The sequence below is a fragment of the Ranitomeya imitator genome, chromosome 1 (genome assembly GCF_032444005.1).
Source record: "Ranitomeya imitator isolate aRanImi1 chromosome 1, aRanImi1.pri, whole genome shotgun sequence".
Classification (NCBI taxonomy): Eukaryota; Metazoa; Chordata; class Amphibia; order Anura; family Dendrobatidae; genus Ranitomeya; species Ranitomeya imitator.
Window position 1 is genome coordinate 1,197,958,399 of NC_091282.1, and position 24,861 is coordinate 1,197,983,259.

The 24,861-nt window shown below is 44.7% G+C and overlaps 2 protein-coding genes across 2 annotated transcripts in view; both read right to left on the minus strand.

The window, feature by feature from the left end:
- NAT8L (N-acetyltransferase 8 like) overlaps positions 1 to 11,375 on the minus strand; it is a 66,024-nt gene extending 54,649 nt beyond the window's left edge. Inside the window, exon 1 of the mRNA XM_069745817.1 lies at positions 10,944 to 11,375. Coding sequence (XP_069601918.1) covers positions 10,944 to 11,289 — 346 coding nt within the window. The 5' untranslated portion in view covers positions 11,290 to 11,375. The remainder of the gene's footprint in view (positions 1 to 10,943) is intronic.
- LOC138658366 (uncharacterized) lies at positions 6,676 to 8,385 on the minus strand. The gene is made up of 2 exons (XM_069745816.1): positions 7,732 to 8,385; positions 6,676 to 7,626 (listed from the first exon to the last, which is right to left on the minus strand). Exons 1-2 carry the CDS (start codon positions 8,082 to 8,084, stop codon positions 6,744 to 6,746), a joined length of 1,236 nt encoding a protein of 411 aa, XP_069601917.1. The 5' UTR covers positions 8,085 to 8,385; the 3' UTR covers positions 6,676 to 6,743.
- Positions 11,376 to 24,861: the final 13,486 nt, after the last annotated feature.

Consider the following 24,861-nt stretch of genomic DNA (forward strand, 5'->3'; position numbering starts at 1 on the left):
AACCAGAACCCGGCCTTGCCACGCCACCAATTTCCCGTGCCCCCGGGAAAGCTTCCTCATTAAAAATATACTCATCCCCATCATCCTCCTCATCCTCCACCTCCTCTTCGCCCGGTACCTCGTCATGTACACTGCCCTGACCAGACAATCGCTGACTGTCATCAAGGCTTTCCTCTTCCTCTGGTGCAGACGCCTGATCCTTTATGTGCGTCAAACTTTGCATCAGCAGACGCATTAGGGGGATGCTCATGCTTATTATGGCGTTGTCTGCACTAACCAGCCGTGTGCATTCCTCAAAACACTGAAGGACTTGACACATGTCTTGAATCTTCGACCACTGCACACCTGACAACTCCATGTCTGCCATCCTACTGACTGCCCGTGTATGTGTATCCTCCCACAAAAACATAACAGCCCGCCTCTGTTCGCACAGTCTCTGAAGCATGTGCAGTGTTGAGTTCCACCTTGTTGCAACGTCTATGATTAGGCGATGCTGGGGAAGGTTCAAAGAACGCTGATAGGTCTGCATACGGCTGGAGTGTACAGGCGAACGGCGGATATGTGCGCAAAGTCCACGCACTTTGAGGAGCAGGTCGGATAACCCCGGATAACTTTTCAGGAAGCACTGCACCACCAGGTTTAAGGTGTGAGCCAGGCAAGGAATGTGTTTCAGTTGGGAAAGGGAGATGGCAGCCATGAAATTCCTTCCGTTATCACTCACTACCTTGCCTGCCTCAAGATCTACAGTGCCCAGCCACGACTGCGTTTCTTGCTGCAAGAACTCGGACAGAACTTCCGTGGTGTGTCTATTGTCGCCCAAACACTTCATAGCCAATACAGCCTGCTGACGTATGCCAGTAGCTGCCCCATAATGGGAGACCTGGTGTGCAACAGTGGCAGGTGCGGATGGAGTGTTTGTGCGACTGCGGTCTGTGGACGAGCTCTTGCTTCTGCAGGAGGACGAGGAGGAGGAGGAGGAGGAGGGGGTGCGAACGGCTACAGACAACTGTTTACTAGACCGTGGGCTAGGCAGAACTGTCCCAAACTTGCTGTCCCCTGTGGACCCTGAATCCACCACATTTACCCAGTGTGCCGTGATGGACACGTAACGTCCCTGGCCATGCCTACTGGTCCATGCATCTGTTGTCAGGTGCACCTTTGTGCTCACAGATTGCCTGAGTGCATGGACGATGCGCTCTTTAACATGCTGGTGGAGGGCTGGGATGGCTTTTCTGGAAAAAAAGTGTCGACTGGGTAGCTCGTAGCGTGGTACAGCGTAGTCCATCAGGTCTTTGAAAGCTTCGCTTTCAACTAACCGGTAGGGCATCATCTCTAACGAGATTAGTCTAGCTATGTGGGCGTTCAAACCCTGTGTACGCGGATGCGAGGCTAAGTACTTCCTTTTTCTAACCATAGTCTCATGTAGGGTGAGCTGGACTGGAGAGATGGAGATCGTGGAACTAGCGGGGGTGCCGGTGGACATGGCAGACTGAGAGACGGTGGGAGATGGTATTGTTGCCGCCGGTGCCCTAGATGCAGTGTTTCCTACTACGAAACTGGTGATTCCCTGACCCTGACTGCTTTGGCCTGGCAAAGATACCTGCACAGATACAGCAGGTGGTGCGCTAAATGGTGGTCCTACACTGCCGGAAGGGATGTTGCGTTGATGACTAGCTTCATTGGCCGAGGGTGCAACAACCTTAAGGGACGTTTGGTAGTTAGTCCAAGCTTTCAAATGCATGGTGGTTAAATGTCTATGCATGCAACTAGTATTGAGACTTTTCAGATTCTGACCTCTGCTTAAGGAAGTAGAACATTTTTGACAGATGACTTTGCGCTGATCAATTGGATGTTGTTTAAAAAAATGCCAGACTGCACTCTTTCTAGCATCGGATACCTTTTCAGGCATTGCAGACTGAGCTTTAACCGGATGGCCACGCTGTCCTCCACCAGGTTTTGGCTTTGCCACGCGTTTTGGGCAAGATACGGGCCCGGCAGATGGAACCTGTGGCGATGTTGATGCCTGCTGCGGCCCCTCCTCCTCCTCTGCTTCAGAACTGCTGCCGCCTGCACCCTGTTCCCCCAATGGCTGCCAATCGGGGTCAAGAACTGGGTCATCTAATAACTCTTCTTGTACCTCCTGCGCAACTTCGTCTGTGTCACCGTGTCGTTCGGTGGTATAGCGTTCGTGATGGGGCAACATAGTCTCATCAGGGTCTGATTCTTGATCAGCACCCTGCGAGGGCAATGTTGTGGTCTGAGTCAAAGGACCAGCATAGTAGTCTGGCTGTGGCTGTGCGTCAGTGCACTCCATGTCAGATTCAATTTGTAATGGGCATGGACTGTTAACTGCTTCACTTTCTAAGCCAGGGACGGTATGTGTAAAGAGCTCCATGGAGTAACCCGTTGTGTCGCCTGCTGCATTCTTCTCTGTTGTTGTTTTTGCTGAAGAGGACAAGGAAGTGACTTGTCCCTGACCGTGAACATCCACTAACGACGCGCTGCTTTTACTTTTACCAGTTTCACGAGAGGAGGCAAAAGAGCTAGAGGCTGAGTCAGCAAGATAAGCCAAAACTTGCTCTTGCTGCTCCGGCTTTAAAAGCGGTTTTCCTAATCCCAGAAAAGGGAGCGTTCGAGGCCTTGTGTAGCCGGACGACGAACCTGGCTCCACAGCTCCAGACTTAGGTGCAATATTTTTTTCCCCACGACCACCTGATGCTCCACCACTACCACTACCCTCATTACCAGCTGACAATGAACGCCCCCGGCCACGACCTCTTCCACTAGACTTCCTCATTGTTTTAAAAACGTAACCAAACTAACGTTATTTGTTGCAGTCACACAACTTACACGGTGAGCTATAACTTCAGTATGATTTAGCTACCCCTTTACAGGTTGGTGAGACCACCGCGAAAATCAGGCACAATGTTACACACTCTTTTTTTGGTGGCTGCAAATTAGAGAGATGCCCCACACGCAGGACTGTCACTGAAGCACAAATGTTAATATTAATGTCACACTATTATTTGTTTTTTATTTTTATTTTTTTCAGGAACACTTTAGAAACCCCCCCAAAAAAAAAAAATTGATTTTTGCAGGGAGAATTTAGAAAACAAATGTAACAAACTATATGCTTTCTATGGGCCACTGAGTGAGAGATGACGCACACAGGAATCAGGAGTGGCACACAAGCCCAGAGGCCAATATTTTTCTACCAATGATTGATGGAGTTATTTTCTCTGGTAGATTTTGGAACCCAAATCAAGGAAAAAAAATATAGGCTTTCTATGGACCACAATTGGAGAGAGAGAGAGAGAGAGAGAGAGAGAGAGAGAGAGAGATGGCACACCCAGGAGTCAAGACTGGCACACAAGCAGAAAGGCCAATATTAATCTCCCACTGTTTTTTTTTTTTTTTTTTTTTTTTCAGGGAGACTTTAGAAAAAAAATAAATAAAAAAAATATGATTTTATCAGGAAGAATTTAGAAACCAAATAAAATAAAATGATTTTTTCAGGGAGAATTTAGAAAACAAATAAAACCAAAAATAGGCGTTCTATGGCCCACTGACTGAGAGATGACGCACACAGGAATCAGGAGTGGCACACAAGCCCAGAGGCCAATATTTTTCTACCAATGATTGATGGAGTTATTTTCTCTGGTAGATTTTGGAACCCAAATCAAGGAAAAAAAATATAGGCTTTCTATGGACCACAATTGGAGAGAGAGAGAGAGAGAGAGAGAGAGAGATGGCACACCCAGGAGTCAAGACTGGCACACAAGCAGAAAGGCCAATATTAATCTCCCACTGTTTTTTTTTTTTTTTTTTTTTTTCAGGGAGACTTTAGAAAAAAAAATAATAAAAAAAATATGATTTTATCAGGAAGAATTTAGAAACCAAATAAAATAAAATGATTTTTTCAGGGAGAATTTAGAAAACAAATAAAACCAAAAATAGGCGTTCTATGGCCCACTGACTAAGAGAGAGAGAGAGAGATGGAACGCTTAGTACTGGCACACAAGCCCAAAGGGCAATATTAATCTCCCTTTTTTTTTCCAGGGAGAATTTCTAAAACCCCCCCCCAAAAAAAAATAGGCTTTCTATGGCCCACTATTTGTGAGAGAGATGGGACGCTCAGGACTGGCACAGATGGCACGCTCAGGACTGGCACAGAAGCCCAGAGGCCAATATTAATCTCCCTTTTTTTCTGGGAGAATTTATAAAACCAAAAAAATATTTAAATAGGCTTTCTATGGCCCACTATTTGTGAGAGAGATGGCACGCTCAGGACTGGCACAGATGGCACGCTCACAACTGGCACACAAGCCCAGAGGCCAATATTAATCTCCCTTTTTTCAGGGAAAATTTATAAAACCAAAAAAAAAATTAAATAGGCTTTCTATGGCCCACTATTTGTGAGAGAGATGGCACGCTCAGGACTGGCACAGATGGCACGCTCACAACTGGCACACAAGCCCAGAGGCCAATATTAATCTCCCTTTTTTCAGGGAAAATTTATAAAACCAAAAAAAAAATTAAATAGGCTTTCTATGGCCCACTATTTGTGAGAGAGATGGGACGCTCAGGACTGGCACAGATGGCACGCTCAGGACTGGCACAGAAGCCCAGAGGCCAATATTAATCTCCCTTTTTTTCTGGGAGAATTTATAAAACCAAAAAAATATTTAAATAGGCTTTCTATGGCCCACTATTTGTGAGAGAGATGGCACGCTCAGGACTGGCACAGATGGCACGCTCACAACTGGCACACAAGCCCAGAGGCCAATATTAATCTCCCTTTTTTCAGGGAAAATTTATAAAACCAAAAAAAAAATTAAATAGGCTTTCTATGGCCCACTATTTGTGAGAGAGATGGCACGCTCAGGACTGGCACAGATGGCACGCTCACAACTGGCACACAAGCCCAGAGGCCAATATTAATCTCCCTTTTTTTCTGGGAGAATTTATAAAACCAAAAAAATATTTAAATAGGCTTTCTATGGCCCACTATTTGTGAGAGAGATGGCACGCTCAGGACTGGCACAGATGGCACGCTCACAACTGGCACACAAGCCCAGAGGCCAATATTAATCTCCCTTTTTTCAGGGAAAATTTATAAAACCAAAAAAAAAATTAAATAGGCTTTCTATGGCCCACTATTTGTGAGAGAGATGGCACGCTCAGGACTGGCACAGATGGCACGCTCACAACTGGCATACAAGCCCAGAGGCCAATATTAATCTCCCTTTTTTCAGGGAAAATTTATAAAACCAAAAAAAAAATTAAATAGGCTTTCTATGGCCCACTATTTGTGAGAGAGATGGCACGCTCAGGACTGGCACAGATGGCACGCTCACAACTGGCACACAAGCCCAGAGGCCAATATTAATCTCCCTTTTTTCAGGGAAAATTTATAAAACCAAAAAAAAAATTAAATAGGCTTTCTATGGCCCACTATTTGTGAGAGAGATGGGACGCTCAGGACTGGCACAGATGGCACGCTCAGGACTGGCACAGAAGCCCAGAGGCCAATATTAATCTCCCTTTTTTTCAGGGAGAATTTATAAAACCCAAAAAAAAATAAAATAGGCTTTCTATGGCCCACTATTTGTGAGAGAGATGGCACACTCAGGACTGGCACACAAGCCCAAAGGCCAATATTAATCTCCCACTGTATTTTTATCAGGGAGAATTTATACACCCCACAAAAAAAAATACAGAAAAATGAAAAGGCTTTCTATGGCCCACTATGTGAGAGAGATGGCACACACAGGGATGGCACTCTAGCAGAAATGCCAAATTGCCAATCTTAATCTCCCACCAAAAAAAAAAAAAAAAAAAAAAACAGGGAATGTCCTACAATTACTATCTCCCTGCCTGCAGTAATCTCAGCCAGGTATGGCAGGCAGCTACTATCTCCCTGCCTGCAGTAATCTCAGCCAGGTATAGCAGGCAGCAATAAGGAGTGGACTGATGCACAAATGAAATAAAAAGTGTGGACAAACAAAAAAGATAGCTGTGCAGAAAGGAAGGAACAAGAGGATTTGTGCTTTGAAAAAAGCAGTTGGTTTGCACAGCGGCGTACACACAGCAATGCAGCTATCAGGGAGCCTTCTAGGGCAGCCCAATGAGCTACAGCGCTGAGGGGAAAAAAAAAAAAAAAAAACTTCCACTGTCCCTGCACACCGAGGGTGGTGTTGGACAGTGCAAATCGCTGCAGCACAAGCGGTTTTGTGGTTAATGGACCCTGCCTAACGCTATCCCTGCTTCTGACAAAGCGGCAGCAACCTCTCCCTAAGCTCAGATCAGCAGCAGTAAGATGGCGGTCGGCGGGAACGCCTCTTTATAGCCCCTGTGACGTTGCAGACAGCAAGCCAATCACTGCAATGCCCTTCTCTAAGATGGTGGGGACCAGGACCTATGTCATCACGCTGCCCACACTCTGCGTTTACCTTCATTGGCTGAGAAATGGCGCTTTTCGCGTCATTGAAACGCGACTTTGGGGCGAAAGTCGCGTACCGCATGGCCGACCCCGCACAGGGGTCGGATCGGGTTTCATGAAACCCCGACTTAGCCAAAAGTCGGCGACTTTTGAAAATGTTCGACCCGTTTCGCTCAACCCTAGTAACAATAACAGTGTTTAAAGGGTACCGTTGCAAAACATACAATGCTGCATTAAAGTACAAAGATTTTGTAAGCAAACAAAAAATGGTATTTTTACAAGTGTAAAAAGAAAATTTTTTTTACACCATTTCATACTGCCAGTCAACTGATCCTGCAGGAGACATGAAGTAGTCTGCAAAACTGTCCCGCATTCTGGAGACTGCTACTGGACTGCGAAAAGTGGGGTTTTGGTAATCCCGTAAGGTGCTTTCAGAAACATTATCCTCCAGGGAAACTTGTTCTTTTGATAAAACAAAATTGTGCAGGACAACGCACGCTTTGACCACATCATCGACAGTTTCAGTCTGCAGTTTAATTGCAGTTAGCAGGACTCTCCATTTGGCAGTTAAGATGCCAAAAGCACATTCCACTACTCTTCGTGCTCTGGTTAAGCGGTAATTGTAAATTTTTTTCCTCTGGGTCAGTCCACTACTTCCAAAGGGTTTCAGCAAGTGTGGGGAAAGCTGGAAGGCATCATCTCCAACACAAACAAATGGTAATGGTGGACTAGTGGTACCAGGGAGAGGTCTAGGGGGCGGAAAATCAAATGTCTCTCCATATAAACGGCGCCCCATTGGTGAATTTTTAAATATTTGTGAATCATTTGCGCGTCCATACGCACCGATATCAACAGCGATGAACTTGCATTGTGCATCGGCTATGGCCATCAACACAATAGAGAAGTACTTCTTATAGTTATAAAACTGTGATCCAGAGCCTGAAGGTTTGACGATCCGTATGTGCTTTCCATCAACTGCTCCAACACAATTTGGAAACTGGCAAATTTGATGAAAATTTTGGGCGATCTCCAGCCACCTCTCCTGTGATGGCTCTGGGATGTATTCCACTTGTAGGCACTCCCACAATGCCCGGCAGGTATCTCTGATGATCCCCGAGATGGTGGATATCCCAAGTCGATACTGAAAATGGAGGGATGAGAACGACTCTCCAGTTGCAAGGAATCTGTTAACAAAACGAAAAGACAATAATTAATAAAAAAATTCAAAAAACAACATTACAGTTATAAGTCTGATGAATGAGAATCATTTAAAAAAAAAAATTACTTACCGAATAGTCACCATGAGACGCTCTGCTGGTGATATTGAGAATCGCATCTGGGTGTCTCGTCTACGTATACAGTCTTCCACATAGCCTAATAAAAACTCGAAATTTTCAGCTCTCATCCTCACATAATTGAAGAACTTTTGAGGGTTTTCCCTTAGTTCCATGTAAAGCGTGGAATAAACACCACGGGTCATACGTTGTGCTGTGATGGGATGGATCCACAGCCTTCTCTTCCGCCGCTGCCGTAGGATGCGCAGTCTTTGTTCCTCCCTCTCTCGAACGCTGACTGCCAACTGATTTGCCTCAAAAGTAAAATCCGCATAGATCTTTGCAATGTTCGCCAGGACTCCTTCCATTTCTGCCACTTTCTCTACAACCTTTCAAAGATGTGGTGTAAATACACGCTATATATAGTTTTGCAGTAGTATCCAGTAGCCAATCACATTGAAATCCTCCCCTTTTAAAAAACGGATCCGTCAAAAAACGGTTACAACGGATGTAAAAACGGTCGCAACGGTTCTAACGGATCCGTTTTTTAAACGGATCGGGGCAGCTGATCCGTCAAAAAAACGGATCCGTTAGAACCGTTTTTCCACCAAATTTGACGGATCCGTCGATCCGCCACGATGTCGGACCTAACTGACGCCACACAACTGAAGTGTGAAAGAACTCTAACTGGTTCAAAGTCAGAGAGTGAACTAGATGCAGTGGGGGAGGGAGGACAGTGCATGGTATGAAGAGATTGGGAGATGATTTCCTGTCGAATGTGGTCAATTTTTTCTTTGAAGTAATTGGCCAGATCGTCAGCGCGGAGATCCGTGGTTGGGGCCTGCACTCTTGGGTTGAGTAAGGAATGGAAAGTGTCAAAGAGACGTATAGGGTTATTGGACAGCGAGGTGATGAGGGTGTTGAAATAGGTTTGTTTGGAGAGGTGAAGGGCAGAGTTGTATGTTTTTAGCATGAACTTATAATGGATGAAATCTTTGGGTAGATTAGATTTTCTCCACAGAAGTTCGGCGCACCTGGAGCACCGTTACAGGAAACGTGTTTGCAGCGTGTGCCACGGTTGTCGCCGTCTGTGCCGAGTTGTTCTATGTATAGGAGGTGCAGCTTCATCCAGAGCACTTTGCAGGGTTTCATTGTAATGCTTCAGATCAGAGCAGAATCAGGATATGAGATGGAGGAGATTGGGGCACTGATAAGGCAGTCCTATGCAAAATCCAAACCAATGACAAACTTATCTCTGTTATATCCGTATATATCTTATTGATGGAACTGCACGTGCTGTATCTGCGCAGCTGCAAAGGAGACAATTATTCTACATCTGCATTGTACTAGGGTGGGAGAAGGGGCCTGGCCGGCGTCTCATTGGCCTACATTCCTTTCTGTATCTAGGTAACTGTTTCACAAGAGGGGCTTGTAGACGAGACCCTTCTTGCTGTTCACACTGTTTCCTGCATTGCTAACCTGGCAGTTTCTGGGGGTTTTTTTGCAGGCAGCAGCCGCCTAAGTCCCACTGCAATGCCCGAACCGCAAGGTGTCTCTGGTGCAGACGAACACTGCAGATCTTACTAATGCAATTTCCTTTTCTCCCAGAGGCCACAAATGCCGGATACCCAGCAGCAATAAATGATCTGCAGCATGGCACGCTGTATGCAATGAAGTCACTATGCCAGCCAGAAACTTCCAGGGCGCACCACCTCCTCTCCCTATCTATCTGCAAAAATTCTCCAGCATCATTGTATATGACTACAAGTACCAGTCACACATGATAGATCAAGGCTGGCACCAAGATGCCACAGAAGGGACTCGGAAACCCCTCCTGGCCATTAGGAGTAGGATCACGAGCTGTAATCACTGCAGCCTGGGGACATGTAAAAAGTGGCTCTACTGCGCAGTGTTGCATGCGGTCTGATGTAGCAGATCTGTAAATGTTTCAATAGTGGAAATAATGTCCATATTCATGCAAACGTTCCCAATGTACAAACTGTGCTTAAATACTCTGCACCATTAGAAAGCACAACCTGCTCCAGGGTGTCACATTAATGCACCGGCAGGTGTAGCGGATCTCTAGTGATCCATAACCGGTATATTATAATGATCACAGAAGGAAAACTTTCCAAATTACCCTATGGGACGCCTCATCCGCTGCAGCAGACTACACCGGATTGAACTGGTTTTTATCCACTCCCCCTCTAAAAAGACGTATTGAGATCATTTTTACTGCACAGTATATGGGTCATAATAAATATATACCGTACATACACACAGCAGCCCACACGGTCTCATCCAGAACAGCACAAGCCGTCAGCGTCTGACTATAGCATCTGCCAGACTTTGCTTCTATTCAAAAGTTACACATTGTGGACCCAGATCAATGGGCAACATGTATAGTGAGACTGGCATCCTGTGACAGCCGCTCTCTGCCGGACTATGACAGTGGGCAGCAGGTGACAGCAGCTCTCAGCCTGCCTGTGATAGGGGGCAGCAGGTGACAGCAGCTCTCTGCCTGCCTGTGACAGTGGGCAGCAGGTGACAGCAGCTCTCAGCCTACCTGTGATAGGGGGCAGCAGGTGACAGCAGCTCTCTGCCTGCCTGTGACAGTGGGCAGCAGGTGACAGCAGCTCTCAGCCTGCCTGTGATAGTGGACAGCAGGTGACAGCAGCTCTCAGCCTGCCTGTGACATTGGACAGCAGGTGACAGCAGCTCTCAGCCTGCCTGTGACAGTGGACAGCAGGTGACAGCAGCTCTCAGCCTGCCTGTGACAGTTGGCAGCAGGTGACAGCAGCTCTCAGCCTGCCTGTGACATTGGACAGCAGGTGACAGCAGCTCTCAGCCTGCCTGTGACAGTGGACAGCAGGTGACAGCAGCTCTCAGCCTGCCTGTGACAGTGGACAGCAGGTGACAGCAGCTCTCAGCCTGCCTGTGACAGGGGGCAGCAGGTGACAGCAGCTCTCAGCCTGCCTGTGACAGTGGGCAGCAGGTGACAGCAGCTCTCAGCCTGCCTGTGACAGGGGGCAGCAGGTGACAGCAGCTCTCAGCCTGCCTATACCAGGATCACAGCCATGTAACAATGTATCAGTTCTAAGCAAAACAAGAAATCGAACAAGTATGAAGTTGTCAGGCTCTGCAGCGTCACATCCCCGGTGCCTGCACTGCAGCTATCACGGGGGGCACTAATAAGTAATGCCGTAGTAATAAGACCCCCTACTTACATGTGAGCAGGGCATAGATGCACTGGAGCAGCGGCTGGTGGGTTAACCCTCTAAATGCTGAGCTGGGAATCCTTTCTTTAATCCCTTCATAAAATATTCTCCTCGCAGTTTCCTGATCTGAGGGCTGGAATTCCCGAATATAAAGCTGCTCCTTGGTGCCCTCATCAGCTGCACCCCCCGGGCTGGCACTAGTGGTGGTCGTGGTGCAGCTGGCTGCACTGGCCACGGGGGTCCACACTGGAGATGAGGAGACGAGCACAGGGTCTTTCTGGGGTCCTGCTATGGAGCTGGGATCGTCTGCCAGGATTCCGGTCTCACAAACCATTTTTGGAGGAATAAAATGCATGCAAATGGCCAGAGGAGAGAAAAAAGGGGTCGCAGAGAGTGAGGGGCGCAGGACGGAGGAGGACGCTGCAGACTGTGCGGCGGAGCAGGAGGGAATGTGCTCCGCACTCACCGGTATTTATACTGCTGCAACGCCGGCTCTGCCTGCAGCACGGGCCTCCCGGGTCCTAGCGCCGGCCGCCATGGGATCCCTCCTGGGTGGGGTGCTGGAATGGCCTCCCCTATACAGGGTCCTGGGCAGCTACACATCATTCAGAGTTTCATCCCGAAAAGTGGGACAATTTTTTGCATTTTTTTCCCCCGCACCCATAGACTTGAATGGGCTCGTCCCATCCGACCATATTTCCGGTAAAAAAAAAATCGGATTGCACTCGGACCAATGTTTTACAATGGGGCGGTGCGGACGAAAAATGTTTTTCCACTGACTGAATCTGCGTTGGGATCAGATCTCAGCATGAACATCCTCCAAAAATCTGATGAGACTGGTCTATCTATCTATCTATCTATCTATCTATCTATCTATCTATTATCTATCTATCTATCTATCTATCTATCTATTATCTATCTATCTATTATCTATCTATCTATTATCTATCTATCTATCTATCTATCTATCTATCTATTATCTATTATCTATCTATCTATCTATTATCTATCTATCTATTATCTATCTATCTATTATCTATCTATCTATTATCTATTTATCTATCTATTATCTATCTATCTATTATCTATCTATCTATTATCTATCTATCTATTATCTATTTATCTATCTATCTATTATCTATCTATCTATTATCTATCTATCTGTCTATTATCTATCTATCTATTATCTATCTGTCTATTATCTATCTATCTATCATCTATCTATCTATCTATTATCTATCTATTATCTATCTATCTATTATCTATTATCTATCTGTCTATTATCTATCTATCATCTATCTATCTATCTATCTATTATCTATCTATTATCTATCTATTATCTATCTATGTATCTATCTATTATCTATCTATCTATCTATCTATTATCTATCTATTATCTATATATCTATTATCTATCTATCTATTATCTATCTATTATCTATTATCTATCTGTCTATTATCTATCTATTATCTATCTATCTATTTGTCTATCTATTATCTATTATCTATCTATCTATCTATCTATCTATCTATCTATCTATCTATTATCTGTCTATCTATTATCTATCTATTATCTATCTATCTATTATCTATCCTCTATCTATGTATCATCTATATATTATTTATCTATCTATAGATCTATCTATCGATCCATTATCTATTTATTTATCTATTATCTATTATTTATCTATTATCTATTATTTATCTGTTATCTATTATCATCTGTCATCATCCATTATCTATCTATCTATCTATCTATCTATCTATCTATCTATCTATCTATCTATCTCATCTATCTATCTATCTATTATCTATCTCATCTATCTATCTATCTATCTATCTATCTATCTATCATCTATCTATCTATCTATCTATCTATCTATCTATCTATCATCTATCTATTATCTATTATCTATCTATCTATTATCTATCTATCTATCTATCTATCTATCTATCTATCTATTATCATCTGTCATCATCCATTATCTATCTATCTATCTATCTATCTATCTATCTATCTATCTATCTATCTATCTATTATCTATCTATCTATCTATCTATCTATCTATCTATCTATCTATTATCTATCTATCTATCTATCTATCTATTATCTATTATCTATCTATCTATCTATCTATCATCTATCTATTATCTATTATCTATCTATCTATCTATCTATCTATTATCTATCTATCGATCTATCTATCTATCTATCTATCTATCTATTATCATCTGTCATCATCCATTATCTATCTATCTATCTATCTATCTATCTATCTATCTATTATCTATCTATCTATCTATCTATCTATCTATTATCTATCTATCTATCTATCTATCTATCTATCTATCTATCTATTATCTGTCTGTCTCTGTGTGTAAACATTATTCTTCAATGGAGTATGTAAAATAAGAGGTTGGACAAATAAATGACATCACAATTCTTTTTTTTTTTTGTTAAATAATAGATCTTTACTTAGGTTACAAAAATGCAGACAAATCCGCATGATAATAAACGCACGGATTTTTACCTGCGTTTTCTGCCAAGAGATGCAGAATCTTCACAGCAAATTCCACAGGCAAATCTGCAATGTGTGCACATAGCCTAAGGGTTAATAATGGATTTTACCTGGAGGACAAAGAGTAAAAAATCCTCCAACTTTTCTGGATGAAACTCCGAGCGCTGTTTTATACGTTGTGTGAACCTGGCTCAGTCAGTGACAAAGATCGTCCATCTGCCCCAGTGAATATCATTTGGCCAACATTGATCTGGTTTTTTTCGACGGACCGAAAATATGGTTGTGTGCACACATCCTTAGGCTATGTTCACACTGGGCGTTTTTGCTGCGTTTTATTAACCCCTTCGTGCCACGGCGCTGCGTCAACTGCAATTGTGCCAGCCGCAGTACTAGTACGGCGCACCGATCACCGCGGTCTTGCGCTGAGCGCCGCGGTCATCGGGTGCGGGTGTCAGCTGTATATGACAGCTGACACCCTGCAGCAATGCCCACGATCGGCGCTAGCGCCGATCGTGGGCAATTAACCCCTCTGATGCTGCTGTCAGTAGTGACAGCGGCATAGAGGGGGATCGCGCAGGGACGGGGGCTCCCTGCGCTCTCCCACCGGATCAACGCGATGCGATCGCGTTGTTCAGGTGATCCGGAAGGAGTCCCCAGATCCAAGATGGCCGCTGGACTCCTTCCGGTTCACAAAGTGAGGTGGCTAGCTGGCGCATGCTCAGAGCAGGCGCCGGAAAGCCTCCTGCACTGCCTGTCAGATCACTGATCTGACACAGTGCTATGCAAAGTGTCAGATCAGCGATCTGATGAAATATAGTGATGTCCCACCCTGGGACAATGCTAGAAAGGTAAAAAAAAAATAAAAATAGAATGTATATAAAAAAAATTTTTTTAAAAATCCCCAAATAAAGAAAAAAAATTCCCAATAAATCCATTTATTTATGTAAATAAAAAAAAAACAATAAAAGTAAACATATATGGTATCGCCGCATCCGTAACGCCCCGCTCTATAAAACTATCCCACTAGTTAACCCCTTCAGTGAACACCGCAAAAAATAAAAATAAAAAACGAGGCAGAAAACAACGCTTTATTATCATACCGGCGAACAAAAAGTGGAATAACACGCGATCAAAAAAACGGATATAAATAAACATGTACCGCTGAAAACATCATCTTGTCCCGCAAAAAAAAGCTACCATACAGCGTCATCAGCAGAAAAATAAAAAAGTTATAGCTCTCAGAATAAAGCAATGCAAAAACAATTATTTTTTATATAAAATAGTTTTTATTGTGTAAAAGCGCCAAAACATAAAAAAATATATAAATGAGGTATCGCTGTAATCGTACTGACCCGAAGAATAAAACTGCTTTATCAATTTTACCACAAGTGGAACGGTATAAACGCCCCCCCTAAAAGAAATTCAGGAATTGCTGGTTTTGTTCATTCTGCCTCCCAAAAATCGGAATAAAAAGCGATAAAAAAATGTCATGTGCCTGAAAATGGTACCAATAAAAACGTCAAGTCGTCCTGCAAAAAACAAGACCTCACTTTACTCTGTGGGCCAAAATATGGATAAATTATAGCTCTCAAAATGTGGTGTTGCAAAAACTATTTTTTGCAATAAAAAGCGTCTTTTAGTGTGTGACGGCTGCCAATCATAAAAATCCGCCAAAAAATGATATAAAAGTAAATGAAACCCCCCTTCATCACCCCCTTATTTAGGGAAAAATAAAAAAAATTTAAAAAATGTATTTATTTCCATTTTCCCATTAGGGCTAGGGTTAGGGTTAGGGCTAGGGTTAGGGCTACAGTTAATGTTGGGGCTAAGGTTAGGGCTAGGGTTAGGGTTAGGGCTAGGGTTAGGGTTAGGGTTGGGGTTAGGGTTAGGGTTGGGGTTAGGGCTAGGGTTGGGGTTAGGATTGGGGCTAAAGTTATGGTTAGGGTTGTGTCTAAAGTTAGGGTTGGGGATAAAGTTAGGGTTGGGGATAAAATTAGGGTTTGGATTACATTTATGGTTGGGATTAGGGTTGGGATTAGGGTTAGGGGTGTGTTTGGGTTAGGGTTTCAGTTAGAATTGGGGGGTTTCCATTGTTTAGGCACATCAGGGGCTCTCCAAACGCGACATGGCGTCCGATCTCAATTCCAGCCAATTCTGCGTTGAAAAACTAAAACAGTGCTCCTTCCCTTCCGAGCTCTCCTGTGCGCCCAAACAGGGGTTTAGCCCATATGGAGTATCAGCGTACTCAGGACAAATTGGTCAACAAATTTTTAGGTCCAATTTCTCCTGTTACCCTTGGGAAAATACAAAACCGGGGGCTAAAAACAATTTTTGTGGAAAAAAAAAGATTTTTTATTTTCATGGCTCTGCGTTATACACTGTAGTGAAACACTTGGGGGTTAAAAGTTCTCACAACACATCTAGATAAGTTCCTTGAGGGGTCTAGTTTCCAATATATGGTCACTTGTGAGGGGTTTCTACTGTTTAGGTACATCAGGGGCTCTGCACATGCAACGTGACGCCTGCAGACCAATCCATCTAAGTCTGCATTCCAAATGACGCTTCTTCCCTTCCGAGCTCTGCCATGTGCTCAAACGGTGGTTCCCCCCCATATATGGGGCATCAGTGTACTCAGGACAAATTGGACAACAACTTTTGGGGTCCAATTTCAACTGTTACCCTTGGAAAAATACAAAACTGGGGGCTAAAAGATAATTTTTGTGGAAAAAAAAGATTTTTTATTTTCACGGCTCTGCGTTATAAACTGTAGTGAAACACTTGGGGGTTCAAAGTTCTCACAACACATCTAGATAAGTTCCTTGAGGGGTCTAGTTTCCAATATATGGTCACTTGTGAGGGGTTTCTACTGTTTAGGTACATCAGGGGCTCTGCACATGCAACGTGACGCCTGCAGACCAATCCATCTAAGTCTGCATTCCAAATGACGCTTCTTCCCTTCCGAGCTCTGCCATGCGCTCAAACGGTGGTTCCCCCCCATATATGGGGCATCAGTGTACTCAGGACAAATTGGACAACAACTTTTGGGGTCCAATTTCAACTGTTACCCTTGGAAAAATACAAAACTGGGGGCTAAAAAATAATTTTTGTGGAAAAAAAAGATTTTTTATTTTCACGGCTCTGCGTTATAAACTGTAGTGAAACACTTGGGGGTTCAAAGTTCTCACAACACATCTAGATAAGTTCCTTGAGGGGTCTAGTTTCCAATATATGGTCACTTGTGAGGGGTTTCTACTGTTTAGGTACATCAGGGGCTCTGCACATGCAACGTGACGCCTGCAGACCAATCCATGTAAGTCTGCATTCCAAACGGCGCTCCTTCCCTTCCGAGCTCTGCCATGCGCCCAAACAGTGGTTCCCCCCCATATATTGAGTATCAGCGCACTCAGGACAAATTGGACAACAACTTTTGGGGTCCAATTTGTCCTGTTACCCTTGGGAAAATAAAAATTTTGGGGCTAAAATATAATTTTCGTGGAAAAATATATATTTTTTATTTTCACAGCTCTGCGTTATAAACTGTAGTGAAACACTTGGGGGTTCAAAGTTCTCACATCACATCTAGATAAGTTCCTTGAGGGGTCTAGTTTCCAATATGGGGTCACTTGTGGGGGGTTTCCACTGCTTAGGCACATCAGAAGCTCTCCAAACGCAACATGGGTTCCGATCTCAATTCCAGCAAATTTTGCATTGAAAAGTCAAACGGCGCTCCTTCCCTTCCGAGCTCTGCCATGCGCCCAAACAGTGGTTTACCCCCACACGCGGGGTATCAGCGTACTCAGGACAAATTGCACAACAACTTTTGTGGTCCAATTTGTCCTGTTACCCTTTGAAAAATAAAAAATTGGGGGCGAAAACATCATTTTTTGTGAAAAAAAATATGATTTTCTTTTACGGCTCTACATTATAAACTTCTGTGAAGCACTTGGCGGTTAAAAGTGCTCACCACACATGTAGATTAGTTACTTAGGGGGTCTACTTTCCAAAATGGTGTCATTTGTGGGGGGTTTCATCTGTTTAGGCACATCAGGGGCTTTCCAAACTCGACATGGTGTCCGATCTCAATTCCAGCAAATTTTGCATAGAAAAGTCAAATGGCACACCTTCCCTTCCGAGCTCTGCCATGCGCCCAAACAATGGTTTACCCCAACATATGGGATATCGGCGTACTCAGGACAAATTGTACAACGACTTTTGTGGTCTAATTTCTCCTGTTACCCTTGTTAAAATAAAACAAATTGGATCTGAAATTAAAATTTTGTGAAAAAAAGTTAAATGTTCAATTTTTTTTAAACATTCCAAAAATTCCTTTGAAGCACCTGAAGGGTTAATAAACTTTTTGAATGTGGCCTTGAGTACCTTGAGGGGTGCAGTTTTTAGAATGGTGTCACTTTTGGGCATTTTCTGTCATATAGACCCCTCAAAGTCACTTCAAGTGTAAGGTGGTCCCTAAAAAAAATGGTTTTGCAAATTTTGTTGTAAAAATGAGAAATCGCTGGTCAACTTTTAACGCTTATAACTCCCTAACAAAAAAAAATTATGTTTCCAAAATTGTGCTGATGTAAAGCAGACATGTGGGAAATGTTGTTTGTTAAAGGGCCACTGTCACCCCCCTGCAGCCGTTATAAACTAAAAAAGCCACCTTGTGCAGCAGTAATGTGTTGTGAATTCTGCTTTTGGGCTCCCTCCGGTGGTTGTAGAGGGTAATGCAGTTGTGCCTGGACTGCAGGATTGGACAGGTGTATCTGCTAATTGCAAAGCTGACTGGGGTATATAGCTTTGCAGGACTCTTTAGTCCCTGCCAGTTGTCCATTGTTCCTTTGGAAGTGTTGGTCCTGCCTGGCCTCTCCTGCTTGCTGCCAATTCAGCAAAGTTAAGTGTTTGCTTCATTTTGTTTTAGACACACTGCTGTGTGTTTATTTTCTGTGCTATCTTGATTCTATTTTGTTCCTGCTAGACTGTGCCTGATGTTTTTCTCAGTCTAGTTGGATTCGCTGGAGTCGCAGATATACTCTCCACATCTTTAGTTAGGTGGTGGAGTTTTTGTATTTTTCTGCTGTGGATATTTTGTAGTGTTTTATGCTGACCGCATAGTATCCTGTACTTTCCTTTCCTTTCTAGGTAGAAGTGGCCTCCTTTGCTTATCCCTGTTTTCAGTCTGCGTGTGTCTTTTCCTCTCCTACTCACAGTCATTATTTGTGGGGGGCTGTCTATCCTTTGGGGGTCTTCTCTGAGGCAAGAGAGTTTTCCTATTTCCATCTTTAGGGATATTTAGTTCTCCGGCTGTGTCGAGGTGTCTAGGTCTGGTCAGGCACACCCCACGGCTACTTCTAGTTGCGATGATAGGATCAGGGTTTGCGGTCAGTATAGTTACCACTGCTCCAGCGAAGGTCATTTCATGCTGCTCCAAGGCCACCTGATCATAACAGTAATGCTGCATTCTAACAAGGTGGCTCTTTTAGTTTTGTGTTCAGGTATTACTAAAATAAAGCAGTTTGAAACTTTGCAAAAATACCTGTCTTTGTCCACGGAGGCGGGTCTGAAGCCTCCTCTGTGAAGCGCCCAACTGCCGTCACTCATCTCTTCTGGGGCGATGGTCGCCGCCCCCTGCGCGCTGTTTTCTTTTCAAATCCGGCGCCGGCGCTGTGTAAATATTTGTGGGGCAGGCGCAGTAAGCTCTGGCAGTCTGACGTCCCAGCCAGGCTTGCAGACTGCGCCTGTGCTGGCAGTGCGGCCGCCCACCTCGGTAATCCCTGCCTCGCACTGTGTTATGCATTATGCACAGTGCGGGGCTGGGATTCCTGGGCATGCGCACTGCATGTGTCAGCCACTCACCCAGGTCCCCCCGCTGACACACGCAGTGCGCATGCCCAGGAATCCCAGCCCCGCACTGTGCATAATGCATAACACAGTGCGGGGCAGGGATTACCGAGGTGGGTGGCCGCACTGCCAGCACAGGCGCAGTCTGCAAGCCTGGCTGGGACGTCAGACCACCAGAGCTTACTGCGCCTGCCCCACAAATATTTACACAGCGCCGGCACCGGATTTGAAAAGAAAACAGCGCGGAGGGGGCCGGCGACCATCGCCCCAGAAGAGATGAGTGACGGCAGTTGGGCGCTTCACAGAGGAGGCTTCAGACCCGCCTCCGTGGACAAAGACAGGTATTTTTGCAAAGTTTCAAACTGCTTTATTTTAGTAAAACCTGAACACAAAACTAAAAGAGCCACCTTGTTAGAATGCAGCATTACTGCTGCACAAGGTGGCTCTTTTAGTTTATAACGGCTGCAGGGGGGTGACAGTGGCCCTTTAACTATATTATGTGATATAACTCTCTAATTTAAGGGCATAAAAACTAAAATTTTGAAAATTGCTAAATTTTCACAATTTTCGCCAAATTTCCATAATTTTCACAAATAAATGCAAGTTATATCGAAGAAGTTTTACCACTATCATAAAGTACAATATGTTACGAGAAAACAATCTTAGAATCACCAGGATCCATTGAAGCGTTTCAGAGTTATGACCTCATAAATGGACACTGGTCAGAATTGTAAAAATTGGCCCTGTCACTTAGGTGAAAACAGGCTTCGGGGTGAAGGGGTTAATGCAGTTTTTTAATGCAAATTTTCAGCTGCATTTTACAGTACTAGCACTGTCTATGAGATTTCAGAAATCTCATGCACACGGTTTTTTTTTGGCCTCAGTATTTTGTGCTTTGCTTGGTTTTTGCAGCATGGAGCAGGTCACTTCTTTCAGTGTTTTATACCCGTTGAAAGTAATGGGTGGTGAAAAAACTCTGAAAAAATGCAAGTATCAGGTTTTGCTGCGTTTTTTGTGTCAAAACCTTATGAAGTGGAAAATTTGATTTTTTTTTATCACTAAACTTTATCAGCATGCACAAGAGACAAAGGTAGCGTTACAAAAACACAGCAAAAAAATTACAATAAAAAAACTGCAGAAAAAAAACGCAGCAAAAACACCTAGTGTGAACATAGCCTTACTGTAAGTGATCATTACCAGATGGTCATTCTCTGCCGTGCAGGATACCCCAGTCCTTTATCACGTATACTAACAGAAGTAATACTGCATGCAACACCGAGACCATGCAACCTGCTGTATAATGCACTAATGATGATACTGCAAGGGAACTACAAGTACCAGCACACCTGCATATAACTCAAGGTTGTTTGGAAGAGATTGCATGAAGATTTCGGTCTACACAGTAAGACTTATTCTATACAGGTCACATAGCTTTGATATACTTATGCCAGTCTTAGAGGGGTTGTCCTGGATTTTTTTATTACTATGGACGTAGAAAGGAGCCAGCAGATAGTTGCTATGTACCTGTCTGTCGTACCCAGCTCCAGCTCAGAGAAGTCACTGACCGACCCTGCCGGAGATTCAGCTGCTCCACTTCAGCAGAGCAGCGTTTCCTCTTCCTCTACTGCTCTGTAGATGGGACTGCTGCCGTCATGCTGATTGATTGATGGCTTCCCGCAGTTAGGAAGCAGGGAGCTGGCTGTCAATCAGCATGACATTGGCAGTCACACCCTGTCAATAGAGCAGTGTGGAAGAAAAGGAGCTGCTCTGTCAACGTGATGTCAGAGGTAGCCATTGAATCGTCAGCAGTAGCGGTCTGTGACCACAGAGATCGACATCAGGTACAACAGGCAGGTAGTTAGCCATAATAATAATACAAAAATAGTCCTGGATAGCCCCTTTAATTCTTGCGCATTGTTCATGCTCCAAAGTTATAAATTTAGGCTGCAGACAGAGAATTGTGTTCACATGATGAGGGCAGCCTGAGAAGCTGATGTGTTCCAACTCCATTCACCCCTCCCTCAGGGAGCAGAAAGCAAACTACCAGTTAGATGATTTCTGTAAGTTTTTTCCTGTTTATTTTGACATTGTTTGCATAAGTCGTATGTCTTTTTATCATATTTTTATACCTTTTTTCTAATTGTAAGCATTGAACTTTTTGCTATTAAAGTATAAACCTTTAACAAGTTGAACCTTGAATGTTCTAAAGAATCCATAGCCAAAAGGTGTGTGAGCCTTATGAGTGATAGACATATTTTTATTAGTATTATTAGTTCCAGGACTCATCGCCTGTGTATTCGATGAGTGGTGGCAGCGCGTATGAACGGGTGTGTGGCCTGGGTCAGTGTGTGATTTATGCTCCCATTACAGCATAGGACAGAGGTTGAATGCTGGGACTGAGAGTGGGGAGACAGATTAACCCTTGCAGGCACAACCCCAAGTCATGTGTGAGAGCAGGCACATGACGAATAAGTGACACCATGGAGTAGGGATCCATGACAGTGTGATTATAAGGAAAGCACAGTACTAAATGTAGCCACTAGATGGGGGCACAGAGATCAGTGAACTGTATGCATTATAGTAGGAATAAGGGAATTAGCTTGTGAATAGTTAAGTTAGGAGGGACCACTGTGGGATAAGACAGAGAGCTTCCTGTTTTAGCTCAGTGTAGCCTGGGAGCTGAACAGCTCAGGAGGGCCAGAGTGCCCTGACAGTCCAGATGGGCTTAATACCCAAAACAACACAGTGGCCCCGTAATCTTGCCAAGGGAGAAGCCCAGCCATCCAGAACCAACAGCAATGACAGCGTTTAGTGAGAATTGGAGCTGCAGGAAAAGTCCACAACAGCAGGCTACAGCAGTGTTGGAACAGAGGCTGAAGGAAAGGCCAGGACAGTATTGGGACGCAGGTGGCTCCATTATGTGGCAACATATCGCATGGGCTGATGCCCTCAGTTCCAGTGCAAAACGGCTGAGGAAACCCCCTAGCGCAGTGAGTTTGAACAGCGAGAACGCTGCGTTACCGCTAGAGGTGGTATGGCCCGGTAATGTACTGAAGGCCGTAGGAAGAACAGCAGGAGCAGTTACACCAGCACAGAAGGGCAGGTCGGTCACCATTTTGCAGCTGACTCCGGGGGCTGAAGTTCTTGTGTCTGGGGCGAAACCGACTGCAGGACGCCTGACTGTGACAGAGCTGAAAAAGGAGGACGCCGAGGAACCGTATGAGATGGTCCGACCCGGATACGTGCTATTTGACAGAAAGAATAGAACAGGGAAAAAGAAAGGAATGTGCATTGTGGAAGCTGATGTTAATGCTGTGAAGAATATGGATGTGCTGCGTATAGAAACCAGTAAAGTTGTTAGTTTGAAAGTTGAAATGGACTGTGTCTCCGTGAGGAACCGTCTACAGGGAGCCTTCAGCAATACCGAGGATACCTGGAACCACTTAGGCAGCTGGGTTGTTGGGGGGAAGACTTTCTGCCCTGGACAGAGGGGACCAGGTGACTGCTGGGAAGAGAGAGGGGTGTGGTCAAAAAAGTGCGGGAGGGCAGCGCGCCAAAGAGAGAGAGAGCAGGCTGCAGCGCCATGCTCCCCTAAAGGTAGTGCTCCCCATGAGGGCACTGAGACTGAGATACCCACCTTAGTGAAGGCTGTATGTGAGGGTGTAGACTCGGAAGCCTCTTGAATCAGAAAAGACTCTTCACCTGACAGCACAGAGACCGTGACTCAAGCGCAGCCCCGGTGACCGCAGTGACAAGCAAAGATCCCTGAGTGTGTGTGTGTGTGACATCGTTACAACAGAGAAGCTGCCAGGTTAACATACAGAGACTCCTGCAGCAGTGACCGAGACTGTGCTACTTCCTGGTTCCAGTTTCACTTTAAGAAGAACAGACTGCAAAGGTTTAACCCCGGAGTTTCCAGTTCTCAGAAGACAGGAAAGACTTCAGACTCTTCAAGTGCTGCTGGTAACTGTACCCACATTGGAAAAAGGACCCTCCAGTCAGGATTTCCCTGGACTGATAAGTTACAAGAACACTCGTTTTCCATTTCTATTCTGCTTAACTGTTTCATACCTTCAGTTAACTTGTTGTGTACTGTTATACTGCTTGCTTTATCTTTGCTCACCCCCTGCTTCCTCCCATGCGAGGAGAACTTTACCCCTGTTAATAAATACCCTTCAACAGTTAGTCTGTCTGTTCCGTGGTGACATAGTTACATAGTTACATAGTTATTAAGGTTGAAGGAAGACTATAAGTCCATCTAGTTCAACCCATAGCCTAACCTAACATGCCCTAACATACTCAACCCTGCACTCTATTATGCCCTGACGGAGCAGAAATTAAGCCACAGGTATGAGAAGTAGTGGACACTGTTTGCATGTGATGGGAGGGCAGGGCGAGCTAACACAAATGCTATCAGCCTCGGCTACCGCTCTGGCCCACCCTCACAGCAACACAGTGACCTCTCTCTCTTATGGACAATAGTGCACATATCAATAAAGTGCACATCTGTGCTGCATTCATTACTTTTTTTGCCACTTTCAAAGAACTCAAGTTAAATTAACATGATTTTGTGCCATGGGTCAAAATGCAGGCAACACAGGCAAGCGGAGCCAAACAGCCAAGGCAGCTGGAAGGCAATTGGTCTCAGGAGGTGGACTGGAGTGTTTATCGGCTGCAATCCAGAGGATATGATGCCCAGCTGCGATCCGGAGGATATCGTGAACTGTGTAGTGCTGTCAGTTGAACATTAACACGGCGGTGCAGTCGCCCACGGCAACTAGTCACAAAGGTGGATTGGTGTGTTTATTGGCAGCAATCCAGAGGATATGGTTCCCGGCTACGATCTGGAGGATATCGTGTGCTGTGTTTTTTGTGAGTTGAACATTAATATGGCGGTGCAGTCACTCACGGCATTCGGTCACGAAGGTGGACTGGTGTGTTTATTGGCTGCAGTCCAGAGGCTATGGTTCCCGGCTGTGATCCAGAGGATATCTTGTGCTGAGTTTTTGTGAGTTGAACATTAAAGAGACGTTTTGCTTTGAACTTTGCTGGGTCACTGCCTCATCACTGCACAGAGTGCTACCACTGCACTACTTGACTTCGAAATTATCTAGCAGTAGTGGACACATTTCTCGAGGAGTCAGCTTCATTTTTTTAACCCATTTCTGCCATCGGACGGAATAGTACGTCCAATGGCAGAACCTCCGCGTTGATGTGGGCTCCGGCGGTAAGCCCGTATCAAAGCCGGGACATGTCAGCTGTTTTGAACAGCGGACATGTGCCCACAATAGGCGCGGGCAGATGCGCTATCAGCCCGCACCTATTAACTAGGTAAATGCCGCTGTCAAACTCTGACAGCGGCATTTAACAAGCGCTTCCGGTCATCGGGCCGGAAATGCACGCACCGGTGACCCCCGTCACGTGATCGGGCGTCATCGGTGCGTCGGCATTATAACCAGAATTCTCCTGAAGACCTCTATGGTTGTTGATGCCAGATTGCTATAAGCGCCCCCCTGTGGTCGGCGCTCATAGCAAGTCTGTAATCCTACTACATAGGGACGATCTGAGCA